The 17,534-nt window shown below is 50.3% G+C and overlaps 8 protein-coding genes across 8 annotated transcripts; 4 read left to right on the forward strand and 4 right to left on the reverse strand.

The window, feature by feature from the left end:
* Window positions 1-657: 657 nt before the first annotated feature.
* ALTATR162_LOCUS6854 (uncharacterized protein) lies at window positions 658-1,320 on the forward strand (the record flags this gene model as incomplete). The annotated part of the gene is made up of 1 exon (XM_043314479.1): window positions 658-1,320. One exon carries the CDS (start codon window positions 658-660, stop codon window positions 1,318-1,320), a length of 663 nt encoding a protein of 220 aa, XP_043170414.1.
* Window positions 1,321-2,137: 817 nt separating this feature from the next.
* On the reverse strand, window positions 2,138-2,833 carry ALTATR162_LOCUS6855 (uncharacterized protein; the record flags this gene model as incomplete). Its single annotated transcript, XM_043314480.1, has 3 exons — window positions 2,138-2,228; window positions 2,280-2,611; window positions 2,663-2,833. The coding sequence occupies 3 exons, from the start codon at window positions 2,831-2,833 to the stop codon at window positions 2,138-2,140; spliced, it is 594 nt and encodes a 197-aa protein (XP_043170415.1).
* A 1,322-nt stretch (window positions 2,834-4,155) lies between these two features.
* Window positions 4,156-5,974, forward strand: ALTATR162_LOCUS6856 (uncharacterized protein; the record flags this gene model as incomplete). Its single annotated transcript, XM_043314481.1, has 3 exons — window positions 4,156-4,193; window positions 4,266-5,655; window positions 5,708-5,974. 3 exons carry the CDS (start codon window positions 4,156-4,158, stop codon window positions 5,972-5,974), a joined length of 1,695 nt encoding a protein of 564 aa, XP_043170416.1.
* Window positions 5,975-6,478: 504 nt separating this feature from the next.
* ALTATR162_LOCUS6857 (uncharacterized protein) lies at window positions 6,479-7,600 on the forward strand (the record flags this gene model as incomplete). The annotated part of the gene is made up of 2 exons (XM_043314482.1): window positions 6,479-6,600; window positions 6,706-7,600. 2 exons carry the CDS (start codon window positions 6,479-6,481, stop codon window positions 7,598-7,600), a joined length of 1,017 nt encoding a protein of 338 aa, XP_043170417.1.
* Window positions 7,601-8,031: 431 nt separating this feature from the next.
* On the reverse strand, window positions 8,032-11,207 carry ALTATR162_LOCUS6858 (uncharacterized protein; the record flags this gene model as incomplete). Its single annotated transcript, XM_043314483.1, has 4 exons — window positions 8,032-10,386; window positions 10,433-10,667; window positions 10,720-10,959; window positions 11,011-11,207. The coding sequence occupies 4 exons, from the start codon at window positions 11,205-11,207 to the stop codon at window positions 8,032-8,034; spliced, it is 3,027 nt and encodes a 1,008-aa protein (XP_043170418.1).
* Window positions 11,208-11,846: 639 nt separating this feature from the next.
* On the reverse strand, window positions 11,847-12,590 carry ALTATR162_LOCUS6859 (uncharacterized protein; the record flags this gene model as incomplete). Its single annotated transcript, XM_043314484.1, has 3 exons — window positions 11,847-12,092; window positions 12,149-12,448; window positions 12,501-12,590. The coding sequence occupies 3 exons, from the start codon at window positions 12,588-12,590 to the stop codon at window positions 11,847-11,849; spliced, it is 636 nt and encodes a 211-aa protein (XP_043170419.1).
* A 2,339-nt stretch (window positions 12,591-14,929) lies between these two features.
* Window positions 14,930-15,563, forward strand: ALTATR162_LOCUS6860 (uncharacterized protein; the record flags this gene model as incomplete). The annotated part of the gene is made up of 2 exons (XM_043314485.1): window positions 14,930-15,099; window positions 15,167-15,563. The coding sequence occupies 2 exons, from the start codon at window positions 14,930-14,932 to the stop codon at window positions 15,561-15,563; spliced, it is 567 nt and encodes a 188-aa protein (XP_043170420.1).
* Window positions 15,564-15,724: 161 nt separating this feature from the next.
* Window positions 15,725-16,292, reverse strand: ALTATR162_LOCUS6861 (uncharacterized protein; the record flags this gene model as incomplete). The annotated part of the gene is made up of 3 exons (XM_043314486.1): window positions 15,725-15,919; window positions 15,993-16,134; window positions 16,207-16,292. The coding sequence occupies 3 exons, from the start codon at window positions 16,290-16,292 to the stop codon at window positions 15,725-15,727; spliced, it is 423 nt and encodes a 140-aa protein (XP_043170421.1).
* Between the last annotated feature and the right edge of the window lie 1,242 nt (window positions 16,293-17,534).

Below are 17,534 nucleotides of genomic sequence, written 5' to 3' on the forward strand. Positions count from 1 at the left end.
CGGCATACGTATCGCAGAGAAGCAATTATCACCAATGGCATGACATCTTCCACCTCATGCCAAAAATTCACTTCTATCAACAACCAATCATGGAATTCAGCCGCGTTCGGACTGTAGGACGTAGTTTCCCATTGTGAGCCTTGTAAGGTGAACGATATGTTCGCGGATGGCACTAACGGGCTGACAGCTGCTGGTCCAACAATCCAAGGGCAGCCCGACCTCGAACTCAATGCTCAGACATGAGTCAGTGTTTATGCTTTTCTATTTGCCCTGTAGTCAGACACTAGTCATGACAGGATCTTAGTAGAAGGGTGTGTCGGTCCGCAACCGAAAAGCTTACTCATGCTGACTGTATTCTCCATCTTTTGGCCTTTGGATTAGAATAAGTGATGTACTAGGTAGGTAACTGCGTACCTAAGATCGACCTTGCACTGCATCGCGCGACATATTTTGAGGCTTACATGTTTTCTCAATTACATCACTTCTAGTACATACTAGTGTCAAACGCCCATCTTACACACCCTCGCGAGTTTGGCGCATTATCAAAACATCTAGCAGTCTGCTTTTGTGTTGCAGGAGCCTAAGAGGTAATTTACCCCCTTTTCTATTAGACTATCGAGGTTCAACTGATCACTGAAAAGGATCTTCTTCAAGGACATGTCTCAAAATCAGCCATACGATGATGACAAGCAGATGGACGGCTTGCATGAAGAGAGGTTACTATTACAACCGCAAAATTGGAAACGCTTGCCGTTCAAGGAAGGAACCCCAAGAAGAAGCCTTGCATTACATGCTCTCACATTCCTGCTTGCGATAGCAATCACGACCCTTCTCGGCTTCCTCATCCGACCGTTCCCTCCACAAACGCCACGCATGAAAACCCTCCACTGCGGTACAAATTCCACTACTGCCCGAGAGTTGAACTGCACTTACGACGTTCTTTCCAATATCTGGGTACCGAATCCATGCCTCGATAAGAAGAACCTCGACGACTTTAAGCGTCTTGCCAAATGGCAAGCGTACGAGACACGCGAAGCTAAGCGCCTCCTTACTGAAGATGAGATGGGAGACGTGGTTGCACCCAATACTTACTTTACGGAGATTCGAGAGCACATGGTGCACTGCGCGCTCATGTGGCGGCGGCTGCATCGAGGCTATCAGGAAGATCAGAAGTACCTCGACCTCCACGTAAGGGCATTGACGCATACAAAGCACTGCTCGCAGCTTATGATTGATTATCTGGAGAAGCCAAGATCGGTCATGGACCTCACTGTGTCGCAAACGTCACCAGGTTTTTCGATTTGTCACCTTCCGGCTTGAGATCTTGGGAGGTTGGGCTTTGGGGTTGAAACTTCGCAGTGTCGTGCCATTTCAACGCGCCAAATTGCCATAAGCTAGGCTTCTAGATTCAGATATCCTGGTGTTGTCATCCAAATTACTACTTTTCTCTCTCGATACCAATCTTCTTGTCTTAATTCTTGTATTCATGCCAAGACACAATATCATCCAATAGTCTTCCGAACCAACATCTCGACATGCCTGCACTTCGCTTTTCCCAACCATTTACTTAAAAAAACGCACCACGCCCCTAATGGCTAGAACTATGTAGTACAGCCATGTGAACAAAGGCCTCATTATCGTAGGCGAGTTCTCGTAACCAAGCACTACCAAAGAGCGACGCGTGCTGGCGGGAGCAATGACGAATGAAACATGTATTGCGTGATCCGGACAAAGGAATGCAGGTTACACGATGACAGTAGTGGCTGAGTAGACGAGCAAGCTGCTACCTAAGCGAAAGCACGAAGAATGATTGGAAACGAATAGAGCGAATCAAAAGGCAAGCATAGCGCACGATAAATAGACTCATAAAACTCTTTTTTGATATGGGCAACTAGGCCCAAAACTATCCATTAGGATTATCGACATTCAATGTCTGAAGAAGAAGACAGAAACGATGATAGAAGACTCCAAACTCCCTCGCAATGCAGACTATTTTTGTAATTTTGACAGATAAAGGAAAAAGGTGATGATGGGTGATGGTGGAGGAAGAACTGGCAGACAGCGCTCTTGTCAAACTATTCCTCTTTTGCTGGATCATCGCGTTCGCTCGTAGTATCGAAGCCAGGCATTCTGGCACTTAAGCCTCCTCGACAGTCTTGGCAGGCTTCTTCATGTTGTTCTTGTACCAAAGGGTGGGCAAAAGAGCGCAAGAAACGGTGAAGAGTACGCTGAACAGTATTAGTACTTGATCAGGCATAATCGATAGTATGAAAACTTACCAAAGAGCAATAGCCATACCCCAAACAGTCTTGGCCTGGAAGCAGTTGCTGCGTGTAACACCCGCCCAATGGCCCAAGCTGCTGGTAGACTTGTTGAGATTCTCAACTGTCGCAGTAACAAAAGCGTTGGCGTACTGAGCATCGATTTCCGCAGATGATTTGCCAATGACATAGCAGTTGAGGAAGGACATTGGCTTGCCGAGGGTGACAGCGCAGACGATGAAGGCGATGAGGAGAAGGGAGTCGACGCCTGTCATGACGAGGAGGCCGAGGTTGGCTTGCGACCAGTAGTAGCCTACGCTAACCATAATGTAGAGGGCGGCTATGCATGTCTGAGGATGTTAGGAGTGTTTAGTGAAATAGTGGTGGAGGGTTGTACGTACCACGCTCAGCGTACCAACGAATTCCTTGGGTGGTTCAACACCGGTTGTGACGATCATCTGGATGAAGTTGGAACAAATGCCGATGACCAAGATCATGCAGATAGCCTGGAGGACGCGGGCACCAAGGAACATCTTGCTCAAAGGCATGGCGTTGTAGCTTGGGACAGGCATATTGGCGGATTGAGGTTATTTGTTGTAAAGTGGATGTGGCTAAGGATCGGATAATTTTTGAAGTCGACAACGAAGTGATTGATGCAGCAAGGAATGGATAGCGGTCTGCACAGCAGAAGGGAGTGTGTCGTTAAGAGAAGAAATCGAAGAATGAGACCCAGATAGGAAACAAGGAAATAAGGAAACAAGAGGAAGAAAAGGACGAAAAGGGAAGTGAGTTGTGATGAGCTTGTTGATGATGTGTTTGATGAGTTATTATGATGCTGCGTCCAGCACATCTTATACAACTGAGAGTTCGATTGCTATCTCAACAACACATCGAAAAGGGAATAGTCACAAACGCTGCTATTCTTGCTCATCGTGTGTCTGGACCACAGTGGTTTCATGGTATCTCGAGTAGTCGCTGAATCGGCCAATCAGGGCCGAGAAGCGCGTCTTCAGAAAGTGTCCGAGCAGGCGCGCATCAGTGCGCCAGCGGTTAAAGCATTGACAGTCCAAGACGTCAAGTCTGGGGAAGCCATTCAGGTGTGTAGAATCTGAGCGGTACCTGAAGCATGTGGAGCCACAGTTTGATGTCTAGATCGACTGGGTGAGAGGTTCTATTGCGGCTGTCGCTCTACTTCCGCGGGTCCCACATCGACCTCCCGCCCTACCTCGCGCGCGGGAGCTATGCTTGGAAAGTGTTGAGGCTCAATCAGATGCGAGGAATGTTGAAACAATGTTTGGAGAAATGGTTCTGTGCTTTGGTGATGGCGTTGCTGAAGAGACGCGTGCGCTGATGAGAAGACAGCGAGGCTAAATGCGTCAATGCTTTGCTGTGAGTTTGCGGTATCTCTTAGGTATTGGTTAGTTGATACTTGCGCATGATTCAGATAGGTCTTTGCGTCAAGAGTGGAAAGTGAGGCACCGATGATGCAGAGTTGTGCTGGACGTCCTGGTGGCTGTCATAGTACAGCGCTTCCACCGTGTCCATGCAGAGATAGATGTTGCTGAAAATGTACAAGTCGATGAAGTTCATCTCGATTAGAACATGTGGTGAGGATTCATGTTCAGAGATGAAGAGCGGGGGTTGTCCTTTGTCGTAAGGCGTGGTGTTGGTGTAGGGCGTGTATTGACATAGAGGTGATAAGAGCTCCCCGCTCAATCCACCTCGGGCCAGCTCCGATGCGGCAAGTCCACGCGACACAGCTCCCAGATAACCAGACGCATACTCGCGGCTCTCACAAGGCATGTGACTGATTACCCATTCCCGAGGGCCTGCTAAGGTCTTCTTTTGACTTCATATTCCATGTCTACCTCATCTTCACAATTGCAATCACAAGATGGGTCTCTCGGAGTATAGACAACACAAAGCCGACTGGTGAGTTGCCCCAAGCTTCCAACCCCACACAATCTGGCCGACACTATGAGCTAACCAGCTCTCCACCACCAGCAAGCGCAAGCAGTCGGAACGCGCCTCCAAGATCGCGACAATCCCCACGCCGTACCTCTACCCGTTGTCGTCGCAAGAACGCTCCATCCTCGGTAAACCTATCCAGGAGCTCGTCCAAGATGTCCACAAGCAAATCACTAGCCCCGTCGATATCCTACGCACATACGGCAAAGTCGCGATAAAGGCACAGGAAAAGACGAATTGCGTGACGGAGATACTCTTCCCAGAAGCCGAAGAATGGGCCAAGAACGAGGTCAATCTAAAGGGACCGCTTGCCGGCATTCCTGTGTCGTTGAAGGACTCGATACAAGTCAAGGGCTTTGATATCTCGGTCGGTTATTCCAGGAATACCGGGAAACCTGCTACAGAAGATGGAGTCATGGTGAAAATATTGAAAGATGCTGGTGCTGTACCCTTCGTAAAGACCAACCTGCCCACCACCCTCCTATCCTTCGAATCTACCAACGACGTGTGGGGTCAGTGCAAGAACCCGCACAACGACAAATACTCGCCAGGTGGCTCTACGGGTGGAGAATCGGCATTGTTGGCTTTTGGTGGTAGTCGCATTGGCATCGGGTCAGATGTCGCTGGCTCGGTACGCGCTCCCGCCCACTTCTCTGGCTGCTACTCGATACGATGTTCGACAGGGCGATGGCCGAAGGTGGGCATGAATACAAGCATGGCAGGTCAAGAAGCTATACCTTCCGTCTTTAGCCCCATGGCACGGACATTGAACGACTTGACCTACTTCACGCGCAGTTTCATTCAAATGAAGCCCTGGAAATACGATTATACTGTCCATCCGCTGGAATGGAGAGAGGATATCGAGACTGAGTTCAGGGAGAAGAAGAAGCTACGTATAGGCGTTATGCGAACCGATCACGTCGCAGACCCTTCACCGGCATGCGCACGCGCCCTAGACCAAACAGCCAAAGCACTCGCGGCGGAAGGCCACGAAGTCTTCGATGTTGAGCCTCCATCACCATATGAAGCTTTGCAGTTAGCCTCCCAACTCCTCCTCAGCGACGGTGGCAACACATTCATGGGTCATTTCCGAACCGGAGAATGGAACGACCTTGGCGCGGCGCAATTGGTCTACTATATGCGCCTACCTCGCTTCATCAAGTACATGCACTACCTGTACGTAAAGTACGTCAAGGGTGATGACATTTGGGCTGGCCTACTACGAGACTGGCATCCAAAGTCCGCACACGAGTACTGGCAACTAGCCGGCAAGCGTGAGGCGTACAAAGCAAATTTCTATAAATGGTGGTCTGAGGAAGCTAACATGGATGTCATGCTCACTCCACCCAACGCGACGCCTGCCGTGCCTCATGGTGGTATGCATGATGCTGTTAGTAGCTGTGGTTATACTTTCATGTTCAACCTGGTAAGTCTTCTTCTTTTCCCGACACCAGGGTTTCTTTACTGATAAGATCTAGCTCGACTACTCTTCTGGAATCATCCCAGTGACACACGTTGATCCTGCCAAAGATGCATTACCACCAGACTTCAACGTCAGGAAATTGAATGGTGTCGCACAGGGCGCGTACAAGCACTACGACGTGGAGAAGATGGCTGGTCTGCCTGTGGCTGTACAAGTCGTAGGAAGGAGGCTGGAGGAGGAAAAAGTACTCGCTATCATGGAGAGAGTGGAAGACGCACTAGATAAGCATGGCGGTCGATACCAGTTACTAGAAGTTGATTGAGCACGATAGTTGAACACATTCCCATTATCTTTCGTCTTCAGATGGGCATAACAAAACATTGCCATCACTCAGTTTTATGTAGGATGGCGTAATTAATGCTATAAGGCAATTGAGAGTACATATATCTGTTTCGCTCGATTTCCAGTGCCATCGGCCAATCTCGGCTATGGCAAACGCGAATACCGAAAAGTCGCATCATCGACGTCGCCATCGCACTTGCAGCTTGGTCTACTCCACCCAAACTAACATACCCCACATACCGTCATTATTAATCCATGTGTCCATGCTATTCCAGAGTCCGGACAATAGACGGTGGAACTGGGGGTTCAGGATCATGTTTGTTGATATAAAGAAGTTCAGGGTCCCCGCCTCGTTTTCGTCTCATATACCCACCCTAACTTAAGATTACATTTTCCTTCTTGGATAATCAAAAACCTTATTATTACTACTCAATATATCATCGCAAACAGTTAAAAGCCAATTATACCAGAAAGAGCTATCACAATGAAGGAGGCACAAGTAGCAAAGGACCTTTCCGTCACGGTCAAGGATATCGCTATCCCCGAGCCGCAAGCAAACCAGGTCATCATCAAGGTCGTCGTTTCGGGTAGCAACCCCAAAGACTGGTATGTCATTTTCCATCTAGTACTGTCATGTGAATTTTGAATTACCTTCCCAATAAATGCACTACGACAGCACACCAGAAGACAATCACTAACGTATAAACCTAGGAAAATCCCCGCCTACGGCATGAAAACCGACTTCAACACTGGTGACGACATAGCAGGATACGTCCACAGCGTAGGCCCCAACGTCTACGAGTTCCAGCCCGGCGACCGTGTCGCCTCTTTCCACGAAATGATGACACCCGGTGGTTCCTTCGCCGAGTACGCAGTAGGCTGGGCGCACACCACATTCCACATCCCGCAGTCCATCTCCTTTGAACAAGCCGCTACTTTGCCTCTCGCCGCCATGACAGCAGCAATCGGTCTGCACCAACGCATGGGTTTGCCTGATCCATGGACGCCTGCCAAGGAGAACATCCCGCTGGTTGTATACGGTGGCGCAGGCGCAGTAGGTGCATATGCGATTAAACTAGCTCAACGCGCAAACATCCATCCCATCATCGCTGTAGCCGGTAAAGGCGAGAAATTTGTCGAAGGACTCATCGATCGCTCCAAGGGCGATACCATTGTTGATTATAGAAAGGGTGATGAGGCCGTCGTTCAAGGCATCAAGGATGCGCTTAAAGGCCAGAAACTGCTTTATGCGTACGATGCTGTCTCGGAACATAACTCCTACACCAATATCGTGAAAGTCCTTGAACCCACTGGGAAAATCACGTTGGTTCTACCTGGAAAGGCGTACGAGGGTATTCCGGAGACGGTAGAGCAGAGTCAGACGATGGTGGGGACGGCGCATAAGGAGGATGCGGATTATGCCTTCATCATGTTTAGGTATATGGCGAGGGGGTTGGCGGAGGGCTGGTTCTCGCCGCATCCGCATGAGGTTGTGCCGGGCGGATTGGGGGGAGTGCAGAAGGGTCTGGAGAATCTGAGGGATGGCAAGGCAAGTGGGGTCAAATACGTTTTTAAGATTGGAGATGAGAAGAGGGAGAAGTTGTAAGAAGGAATACGTTTGTAGAGGTGTTATAGACAAGTTTCGAGAGAAACTTTTGCTGTTATCATTACGTATATCTGGCACAATGAAGCATGAAAGGTGATGGAGTTCAAACATTGAATAATGCTATCAACAAGAAACTCACACAATACTCGCGAACAACGATACAAATACAAGTCGCACCCCAATGCAATCGCAACTCAGTAACACCCCAGCAACTGCCATAGGCAGAGCAATCTCGAATACCCAAAAACACCGATCCTAAACCATCGTTAATGCTTCTAGACAGGGTTTTGAGAATTGCGGACGAAAAAGCACAAGAAAGAAAACTACCCGGCGCCAGTAAAAGAGTCGCCAGGTGAGAACAAGAAGAAAGTCGTCAAACCCCCCCATCAATATCTTCTCCCAACCTCCATAAAAAAAAAGAAAGGTATCAATCAACGCCAGACGCTCTTAGAATTCGGCATCAAGCTACCTCTGCCAACAGACGAACTCCCACTGGTAATTCTAACAGGCGCCCTCGTATTCAGACTGGGTGAAGCTTCCCGTGGTCGATCGTCATTAACATTCGCTACCGTCGTACGTCTAACAGCGCCCTTCATGATAGGGGTAACGCGCGGGCCGAGTACGCTAGTCTTCCAGTCAGCATCTGAGTGGTTAGATTTAACCATCCTTCTCGCCGCACCCGCAGAGAGAAGCGAGTTCTCGTTGGGCGGACTACCGACAGCTGATGCTGCTGTTGGGCTGCGACGGCGATGCGCGCGATTCACGGGTACGGAGCCTGCGCCGTTGGTCGAGGAGCGGCGCTTGATTGCGTGGCCGATCCGGCGGGCATCTGAGGCAGTCCATTTTTCTCCTTCGGAACTTGAGTCACCGCCGCTGTTTGCTCCTGGTGTGGGGCCTGATGAGGCGTTTTCCACGGTACTTAATGATGAGGTGCGTGGGTTGTCGCCAATTTCGCGGAGTGGTGACGCGTTGTCGGAATCAGAGGCATAGGCGTTGTTGATTCGAGATGTAGGAGATCCTTCCGAACGCTTAGAGAGCGCGCCGACTGCGAAACGCGATGAGCCTTTCAAGTCCACGGAGGCTTTGGGCGGAGTGGGAATAGGTGAAGAACCACCGCTTCCATCGTATGTTGCTATAGGAATGGACGTCGTCGGGTACGCAGGGGGCGACCTTCCAATGGCAGGGTTTGTTGGTGTGCCTGCTAGATGCTCTGGTGTTTTTTGGAACTCCGCAAGGGTACCGTTCTCGGTATCATCCCTCCAGCGCACCCCGCGTTTGGTCTTTGACGGTGTCTTCTTCTTCATTGGTGAGAACTGAACGCCCGACTTCACTCGTCCCATCAACTTTCGACGTGGCGATGACTTCATAGGGGAAGAGGTAAGATGCGACGCATCCGCTAGTGATGGCAACGACAGTCTCGGCATCGCTATTGGTCGCATGGGAGACGATTGAGATGGCTCCTGGATGTTTACTGGCTTCCTCCTCTTGGGTGTTCCTCTATGACTCGGTTCGAAAAACTCGGTGACTGGCAGACCACCGTCTGGTCGAATAGCCTGTGAAGTCGCATTTGTACAGGAATTCATAATCTTCGTAAGCAGCTTTCGCGCAGCTTCAACCGCTTGGGCCTCGTCCATCTGGGTAATCTGGCTTAGGATCGTGACTGTCTCGATGTGCGCCTGGATCAACACCTGCACAATGGCAGCATCACCACCTCTCTCTTGATCCAGCAAAGTGGTGAGTAATTCGCGGTCGGCGTTCGATTTGAGCAATTCGTACTCTCTTGTCAGGTTGGCGGCGTCATGACCATCTGCATTTCCATCCACCTCCGCCAATCCCTTCAATCCAACATGCAGCGCTGTGTCCATCTTGCTCGTCCAGACAGTACGCTCCAATCGCCTGTGACAATGCTGCCGAGTTTGCTCGAGCTCCGCCGATATTCCGACTGCAGTGTCTCTCATGGCCGTGACTTGCGAGGGCATGTCCTCGTTCTCCCGAACGTCTTTAACGTTGTCGAATGCTGCGATCCACGACGAAATAAGCGAGATGCGCTTCTCTGCCGTCTTTAGAGTCTTCGACATATTCAGTCGCTCCCGACGTTCAGGCTCAGAATCGGCATAAGCCTGGCGTAAGCGTACAACTGCGTCTCGTACTATGCCGTCCTTCTTTTCACTCTGCTTCTGGAACTTGACAAATGCGCTTCCTTCGAAATCCTTCTGCTTCTTCATCAACTCCTCAATCAGGTGTCGCTGCTCATCGATCTTGACAAGGTAGTCTTTCACGTGTCGGTTGACATTGTATACATTCTTGGTGACCTTGGTCTGGATATTCTTTGCACGGTTGGCGTATCGCAGGGTATTCTGCGTCTCGTCGAAGTGAGCGCTCGACGGACTAACACAGACTATCATGACAGTTTTACAGTTTCCACCTAGAGAAAACTTGAGCAATCTTGTAAGTTTCGAGTTACGGTATGGGATGTGGTTCCGTTTTCTAGGGTCGCATAAGGCGTTGATGCAGCTTCCCAGAGCAAGTAGTGATTTGTTGATGTTGGCGCCTTCGGTCAGACGCTCTCCACGGTTTTTTGTAGCGCTCGCTCGCTCACTACCTGCCAGATCGATGATGCTAAGGGTAGCCATGGTGTGGGGTTCGTTGACCGAAGCGTTGCGGTCCTTGGAGGAGACGTTGATTTGAAGTACGGCGTGCGATCGGGAGGAGGTAGCGTTCGCTTCGGTGGGAGACATGGTTCGGTACTCGTTGCCGCGAACGATGATATCCATGACTTCTTGGACCTGTGGCTGTTAGACGTTTGTCGAGCGAGAATGACTGTTCACTCACGCTCTGTGGTCGATGGCTAGAAAGACCAGCGACAGATACAGCCTGGTTCGCATCCTCACGCAGCATCAAGGGTTGCTTGCTTCCGCCCTCTACGAGCAAGTCGCGAATTGTCTCGTTGTAGATTTCCAGGTAAGAGAGCGTGATCTCGGTAACCTTTTCGTCCTGTATATCCTGAATCTTCTCAAACAGCTCTTGCATAGTTAGGAAGATGATACCGGGCTGCTGTGACGTTCCCCTGGTGGCATGTTAGTCCCCCTCCGAGCAACTAGCGGTGTACAGGAACATACGTGATAGTATGCGTCTTTCCGCAACCTGTGGCGCCATATGCGAAGACGGTCGCATTGTATCCATCCAGCACACTGTCCAGCAGGGGTTTCGTTGTAGCTTCGTATACATCGCCTTGGGAGACAGTGTCGTCGAAGACGCGGTCGAATGCGAATGTCTGGTCCTTTGATCGCTTGCCCTGGGGTCCTATCGTTGATCTCCCGAACCGTTGAACTGCATTATCTTCTGGGGGATCGAATATCCTGGCATAGTATTAGCTCCTGTGACTCGAAATGACACGAAACCTCTCCTACAAGCACTTCTCGTCCATGACCTTGATGACCGGCCGGATGGCACCCTTGTGGACCTTTGGCGTTGGCAAGGCCGCCAGCGATCCATCTCCGAGGAACAGCGTTTGGTCGTCATTCCTCGTGACCTGGGCTGCTTCCCGGATGGTAAAAGGGCGGACTCGTACGGTGACGGAGATGGAAGACGCGCCCGCAGCGGCCATTGTTGCGCCCAAGAAATGTAAGAATCAAGGCAATCGCACTGCGCAGCCTCCTTTTAATGCCTAAGGAAAATGAGCCACAAGCGAGGGGTTTGGTGTTGCGGGCTGGAGTGCACAATGACGATGTTCCTCTCGGAACTTCTGTTATGGGACGCACGGCCACTGGTAAACAGACAGGGATCTAAATGCGGCAACCACGACCCTGGCGCCAAGAGCCTCCTCTTATCCCCACAATTTCCGACGTGGCTGCGACACCATCCGCCACATCTCCTCAGTCCTACCAACAGGCGGATCCGACCCCGTGCTACCTTGCAGGTCAACCGTGTCGACTGGATGATCCCAGGATGCTACTACCACCACCCCTATTGTTCATCCAGCCTTGCATGCTCATACTTTTTGTCGTGAGTTGGGCAAAGGGGCAAGAGTGGAGCATCACAGCAAGTGGGGACTAAAACATGAGATGCGCATCTCGTAATAAGATTTGAATATCATGCAAACTCCAAACATCGGTCCAACATAACATCGTGAGCCTCATCCCTAGCATCTCCTCCACTGGACATGCTCAACATCGACCACCCACGGTCCGATAACACTAATCCAACTGATCCCATGTTTTGGCCTACATCAACCGCAATCAGCCATCTACTGCTTTGGCGGTGTGCACTTCTGCCACTGGACGTACACAACTTGGGTAAACTTGAGATCGGTTGAGTCGGTGGTGAGGAGACCAGTGGCGCTGGTGTTGGTGGAGGTCAAGCGGACCTGCGAGTTGATGTTGAGCATGCCGTTGGTACCACATGGCGCCCAAACGACTGAGGTGCTGTCAGCCTCGTCGTGCTTGAGGTAGTCGCCGTTCGTGGGGCCGTCGAATTGGTATTGAGTGCTGGTCTTTATTCAAAGCATTAGCATCTTCGTCCAACCGTGTTGACTAAGATAGAACTTACCTGCTCAGTCTGACCAGAGAAATAGTAGGTCGACTTGAGAGTACCAGATACACCCTTCTGGATTGCAGAGTAGCCACGGTAGTCGGCAGAGAGGATGGAATACTGGAAGCCTCCTGGGTATTGGATGTCGACGTTCAGCTGGCAGTTCTTGCGCTGCTCCGTGACGGGAATACCGGGGCCGATAGACGCAATGTACGAGTCAAAAATGAGGGTCATGATGGTTCTGTCTGCATTGATCTGGGAGCTCATAGTGCCCTGGGGACAACCAGTTCCTCCATAGCTGACACCGCGGATCTTGACCTGCGTTGTGTGAGCTGGTTGCCTCGTAAACACCCATTGAATGTCTTCATACCTGACCAGGTGGCGGGGCATCACCAAGCTCGATGTTGGGAAGCGCAGGGGCCGCAGCCGCGAGAGGGAGGAGAGCAAGGAGCCACTTCATGTTGATGAATTGGAAGATGATCTTCGGAGAATGCTGGATGCAAAGCTGATGATGTAGTAGATGGAATCGAGAGTAGAAGCTGGATGATGATCATCAAAGGGCATATGGACCAGGTTATATACCAGTCCTCCGGCACCAGCGCTCTACCTTTGAGTGTTTTAACCATTACCGCGGCAACACCATCTTGGACGATAGCAGCTACAATCCGAGTACGATAACAACTGCCAAGTGCCTGTAGCAATATCGAGTACGATTGGACCGGCGGGCCGCTCGTGCTCATAGGTCCAAAATTGCAAAAGCTGCTCAGGTGAGTTCGTGTTTTCCAACTAGCTGTAGTGTCATTCCGTGCCTAGACATCCTGAGCCAGCCTCCAGGCTAAGTGTCAATATCTGGGGTATGTGATAGCCTCGTTCCGCCGTGCATTTTGCTTCAAGCTGCCATGCTAACCTATCTTACGATGGTGGAGCATGTTCTTTTGAGCTTTCTGGGCACAAAGATATTTAATCCTGGGTCATGGCGGTTGTTTCGATATCGTAGGTCTGCAATGTTTGCAGCCTACCCGAGAACTGATTACCGGTGGTATAGCTGTGGATACAGATGCACTTTCGTCGCGTGGGCAGATAGTCTCTCGATAACGGATACGAACGGCAGACTTGCGGTTACCGGGGGATTCCATAGCCATTGCATATCAGATGACGGCTGGTGTACCGAAGTCTTCTCTGGCAAGCGAGTCGCTACTCACTTGAGCCGTTGTTCGCATAGTCCGTGGCCAACACAGTGGACATGTATATGAAGCCGAGATGAGCTGAGCATATTAGCCTGGGGTACCGAACTCAGAATAGAAACGCCGGGCCTGGATGCTGGGTACCAACAGTCCACGAAGCTGACTGAGCGCCTTCATGCTGATATTGGCCTTCATCTATCGATCCCGTATGTACTGCAGTCCTCCAACATGGGCGGAAGCGAAGACTGAAAATAGTTTCCCCGGCTGGGATGGACAGTTTGGTACTGCAAGCATATCGTGGATATGTTCATTTCGTAGATTTGAAGAAGCGAGGAGTTCTTGGCGTGTAGATTAACCTTATATTAAAGCTTGTCGTTGCATCGGTGCTCGAGACCCTGACATAATCAATATTAGCGGATACGACTTGCTGCCCTTGCAGATTTGGAGTCTGGAAAGGAGTCTAAAAATAATTGCAGCAAGGTTAGTCACGATGCATGCAGCAGACAGCTGCTCGATGCACGTGGTGACTCGGAAACACGCCACGACCGACGATGCATCGTATGAGCCCAGACTCAACTACTGCCGGTTCAGCAGCGCGGGATGCAACCGGCGTGAAGTTACCAGGTGAAATAGATTGAGAATTGATTGCATGCATTGTGCCAGAGGGACTCGACCAAGGCGGTCAGTCAAACCTAGCTTGGAAGGGAGTTTTCAAACTCTCAGCCGAGCGCGAAGAGAGGAAGCCAAGCGTATATGCTTCGATGCACGACGCTCGTAAAAAGTGTACATCCAGTTCCAAGCTGGCGAGACCGCCCGGATTCCAGAACAGAAAAGAGAGAACGAACTACATTGATCAATGACACTAATTTGAGTGTAGCATGTGTCGCGCCTTGACTTTGTTACCTATACGTCCCAATACACCCAAGACCTACTGCGCAGCCTTTTCTTCAGAATGATTAGGATGAATACTCTGCGAAGACATGTCAAAAACGTCCATGAGCGCGTGGTCAGAACGTGGATAACGCTGCAATCGTATAGCGGGAAGCGGAAGAAAGAGATAGCACCTCAGCAATGTTCCTTGGGGGTTCGGCTACATGTCGGCAACGAAGCGCTGGAAAGGCATTTGGCGCCTCAAGGAGTCGGTTGTAAAGCTGTTCGCCATGATATGTATCCGGGTAAAGACACGTAGCGAGGCGGGCAAGGTTGACGGTGCGCGAAATTCGTCAAACACAACAGAATTTCGACGCGTCGAAGAGGCCGTGCACTGTTGAGGTTGAAGTCTACGGAATGAGCAAGGTACAGTTTGAAGGTGATGAAGAAGATGCGCCAGTCAGACGTCGCGATCTTCGCGACGCAACGACCCCGCCACCCGTGTGGCTCGCGCGTAGACCCCCATCGATTTGTCACCCAAAATGATGGCATCATCGCCGCGGTACATTTCCATTTTCCCTAATCCAAGCGGCAAACCTACTCCAACATAATAACATAACTGAACACCAAAGTAAACCTCTCCATTATCACGCCCAATCTGAAGCTCCTCACGCTCCTCCTTTTGGTCGTCATATCCTACCTTTCCATGTCCTTTCTGACCAAATTCTTCCGCCCTTTCAGCAGTATGTCGAACGCGCCCGCACAACCCATGAACGTGCCTTCAGGTGCGCAAACCGCCACCGTCGCAGCGGGATGTTTCTGGGGAGTCGAACACATGTATCGAAAGGAGTACAAGGGGAAGGGCCTGTACGATGCGCGAGTAGGCTATATCGGTGGTGATACCGAGAACCCAGGGTACAGAGCTGTGTGTAGTGGGCGGACCGGTCGTACGTATTCCCCATTTCTATTATACGCAAGGTAGTCGCGTGGTATCAAGGAAACAGGCTAATTGGATCGGTGAAACAGACGCAGAAGCCTTGCAAGTTATCTACGACCCCGAAAAAGTTACCTACCGTTCCCTTCTCGAGTTCTTCTACAGGATGCACGATCCGACCACATCGAACCGCCAAGGTCCGGATGTTGGTAGTCAGTACCGCTCTGCGATCTTTTACCACGATGCCGAGCAGGAGAAGATTGCGCGGGACGTAACGGATAAGGTGAACAAGCAGTGGTGGAAGGGCGGAGTTGCGACGGAGATTCTGCCAGCGGGGAAATGGTGGGATGCGGAACAGTACCATCAATTGTACTTGGACAACAACCCAGGGGGTTATGAGTGCCCGAGTCACTTCTTAAGGAGCTTCCCACCGCTTTCTGATTAGATTGGTGGGAGAGGTGTATATGATGATAGCTATGTTTGCAATGTAGAATGACATGTCTCACGGCTACACGTATCTCACTCTCATCGATGGCGCAAAGACCAACAAGAAACGTACTACAAGTGCGGTAGCCACAATGGTTTGTTCATACACTCAGGCTACATCTACGAAGGTGGCATAACTTCAAAGGTCTGCGCAACCTCCTTCTCCCATGGCAACCGGTCCTTACCGAAGATCTCCGCGCCAGGCTGGAAGTTCTTGATACCTTTCTCCAATAACCCTGTCCTTAGGATAATCTTATCATCACCCAGGACTTCCTGCTGGTGGTACACGTGTGTGGTGCAGTTCTTGCAGTAAAACTGTTCAAATATCAGCATTAGTGAATGTTCTTTTTTGAGGTTGTACAAATAAATTGTGCAAGGAAAGACGTACGCAGTGAACACCTTTTCCAGAGTCACCCTTGTATGTGTATTTGCCTAGATCATTGCCCTTGGTGATCTTGAGGGCTTTTGTAGGGATGATCTGATTGAGTGTGTACGTCGAGCCGGAGAGTTCTTTGCAAGTGTTGCAATGGCTAATTGGTCGTTAGCTCTTCTCCTCAATTGACCTGTTTTCAGGGGAAGAGAAAACAGATGTCGCAACTCACCATAGAACATGAGCCTGCTGATCCTTCTCCAGCGTGGCAGTCCATTCCGTCTGCTTGCAATGGCAGTGTCCCTTGAAGTCCGTCATGATTGGTCTGATTGGTCTTTGCTTTGAAGTGTTTCCGTATCGAGTTAAGTAAGATCAAAGAATAGTAATCTGGACAACAAGGTATTCGGGGAATGCAGTACGATATTTATATAAAGCCGACCTTGGACCCAGTCTTCGCTGCGCATTGACTCGTTCCTTCTCCCCCCTCCCGATCAGTTTCAGCCCAGGTTCTGCTCGTCAGGTTAGGAAAATGCCAGCGTATCAGCAGCGGTTGCTGTGCATCCTGATGCAGGTATTTGTCAAGGAAATGCGGGTGTTAGTGGTGTCATGGTACATGAAATCAGGGTATAACATTCTAGGCTCACTGGGTTTATCAGTTAGAGTTGACGCACATACGCATCGACGTATCTACGGCCATCACAATGCCTCTAGGTTTGTTGAAGAGCGGCAGCTAGACTATGACTACCGCGACGAACTATCGTACTAGGAGTGCCCATGGACTGCCTATCCGCAAAGGGAAGAAATGGCCCCAGGGGTTCTGGAAATAGGAAGAGCTTGGACCTGTATGAGGGGTAGCGGTCGGGTCCCGTCGAAGAGGATCAACAACACGATCAGTAATGACGTAAGCGGGGCAGCTCGATACTGCATTGCTGCGGATCCGTTCTGACTCCTGTCTCGAGACGAGCTGCGATATGATGTGACGTGGCGAGACTCGGGTAGATTCCAAATTCCAGTAGTGATGGTATCGGAACGTGCCTGGTGCTTTGTGAAAGCATCTAGCGGCTTTGGGTGAACCTTGGAAAAGAAAGAGACTGAGGACTAAAGCGAGTGGTCGCGTAGCTACGTGCTCAGGAGACAACGCAAAACTTCCATGTAAGCACCTATTTAATCTTCGACTGGCAATTGCAACTCGATTGTTTTTGTGTTCTTGTAGTTCACTACCCCAGGTCGGCTACTTGTACAGTCTGTACGGAAAGTGAATTGTTATAGGCGAAAGTTCTGACTGCCAGCTACGCCCCAGCAGCCTCTGCAAGAATGTAGGCATCACTGTGCCTCTACACAAAGGCTAAATGGTGAAGAGATGGTCACTTATACCGCGAACAAAACATGAACAAAATATGGATGACTTGTTACTGTTCACAGCCTTGGCACCTGCGCAGGTGCGAGTGAGTATGTCAACGGATCCCTGACTTTTAGTATTCACGACGGGCTCGTCGTTTTTTGACTTCGGCTTCGCTAGGCACAGAAGGAGCAAGGATGATCATTTCCGACCGACATCAA

Source organism: Alternaria atra (assembly GCF_907166805.1).
Source record: "Alternaria atra isolate CS162 genome assembly, contig: 25, whole genome shotgun sequence".
NCBI lineage: Eukaryota > Fungi > Ascomycota > Dothideomycetes > Pleosporales > Pleosporaceae > Alternaria > Alternaria atra.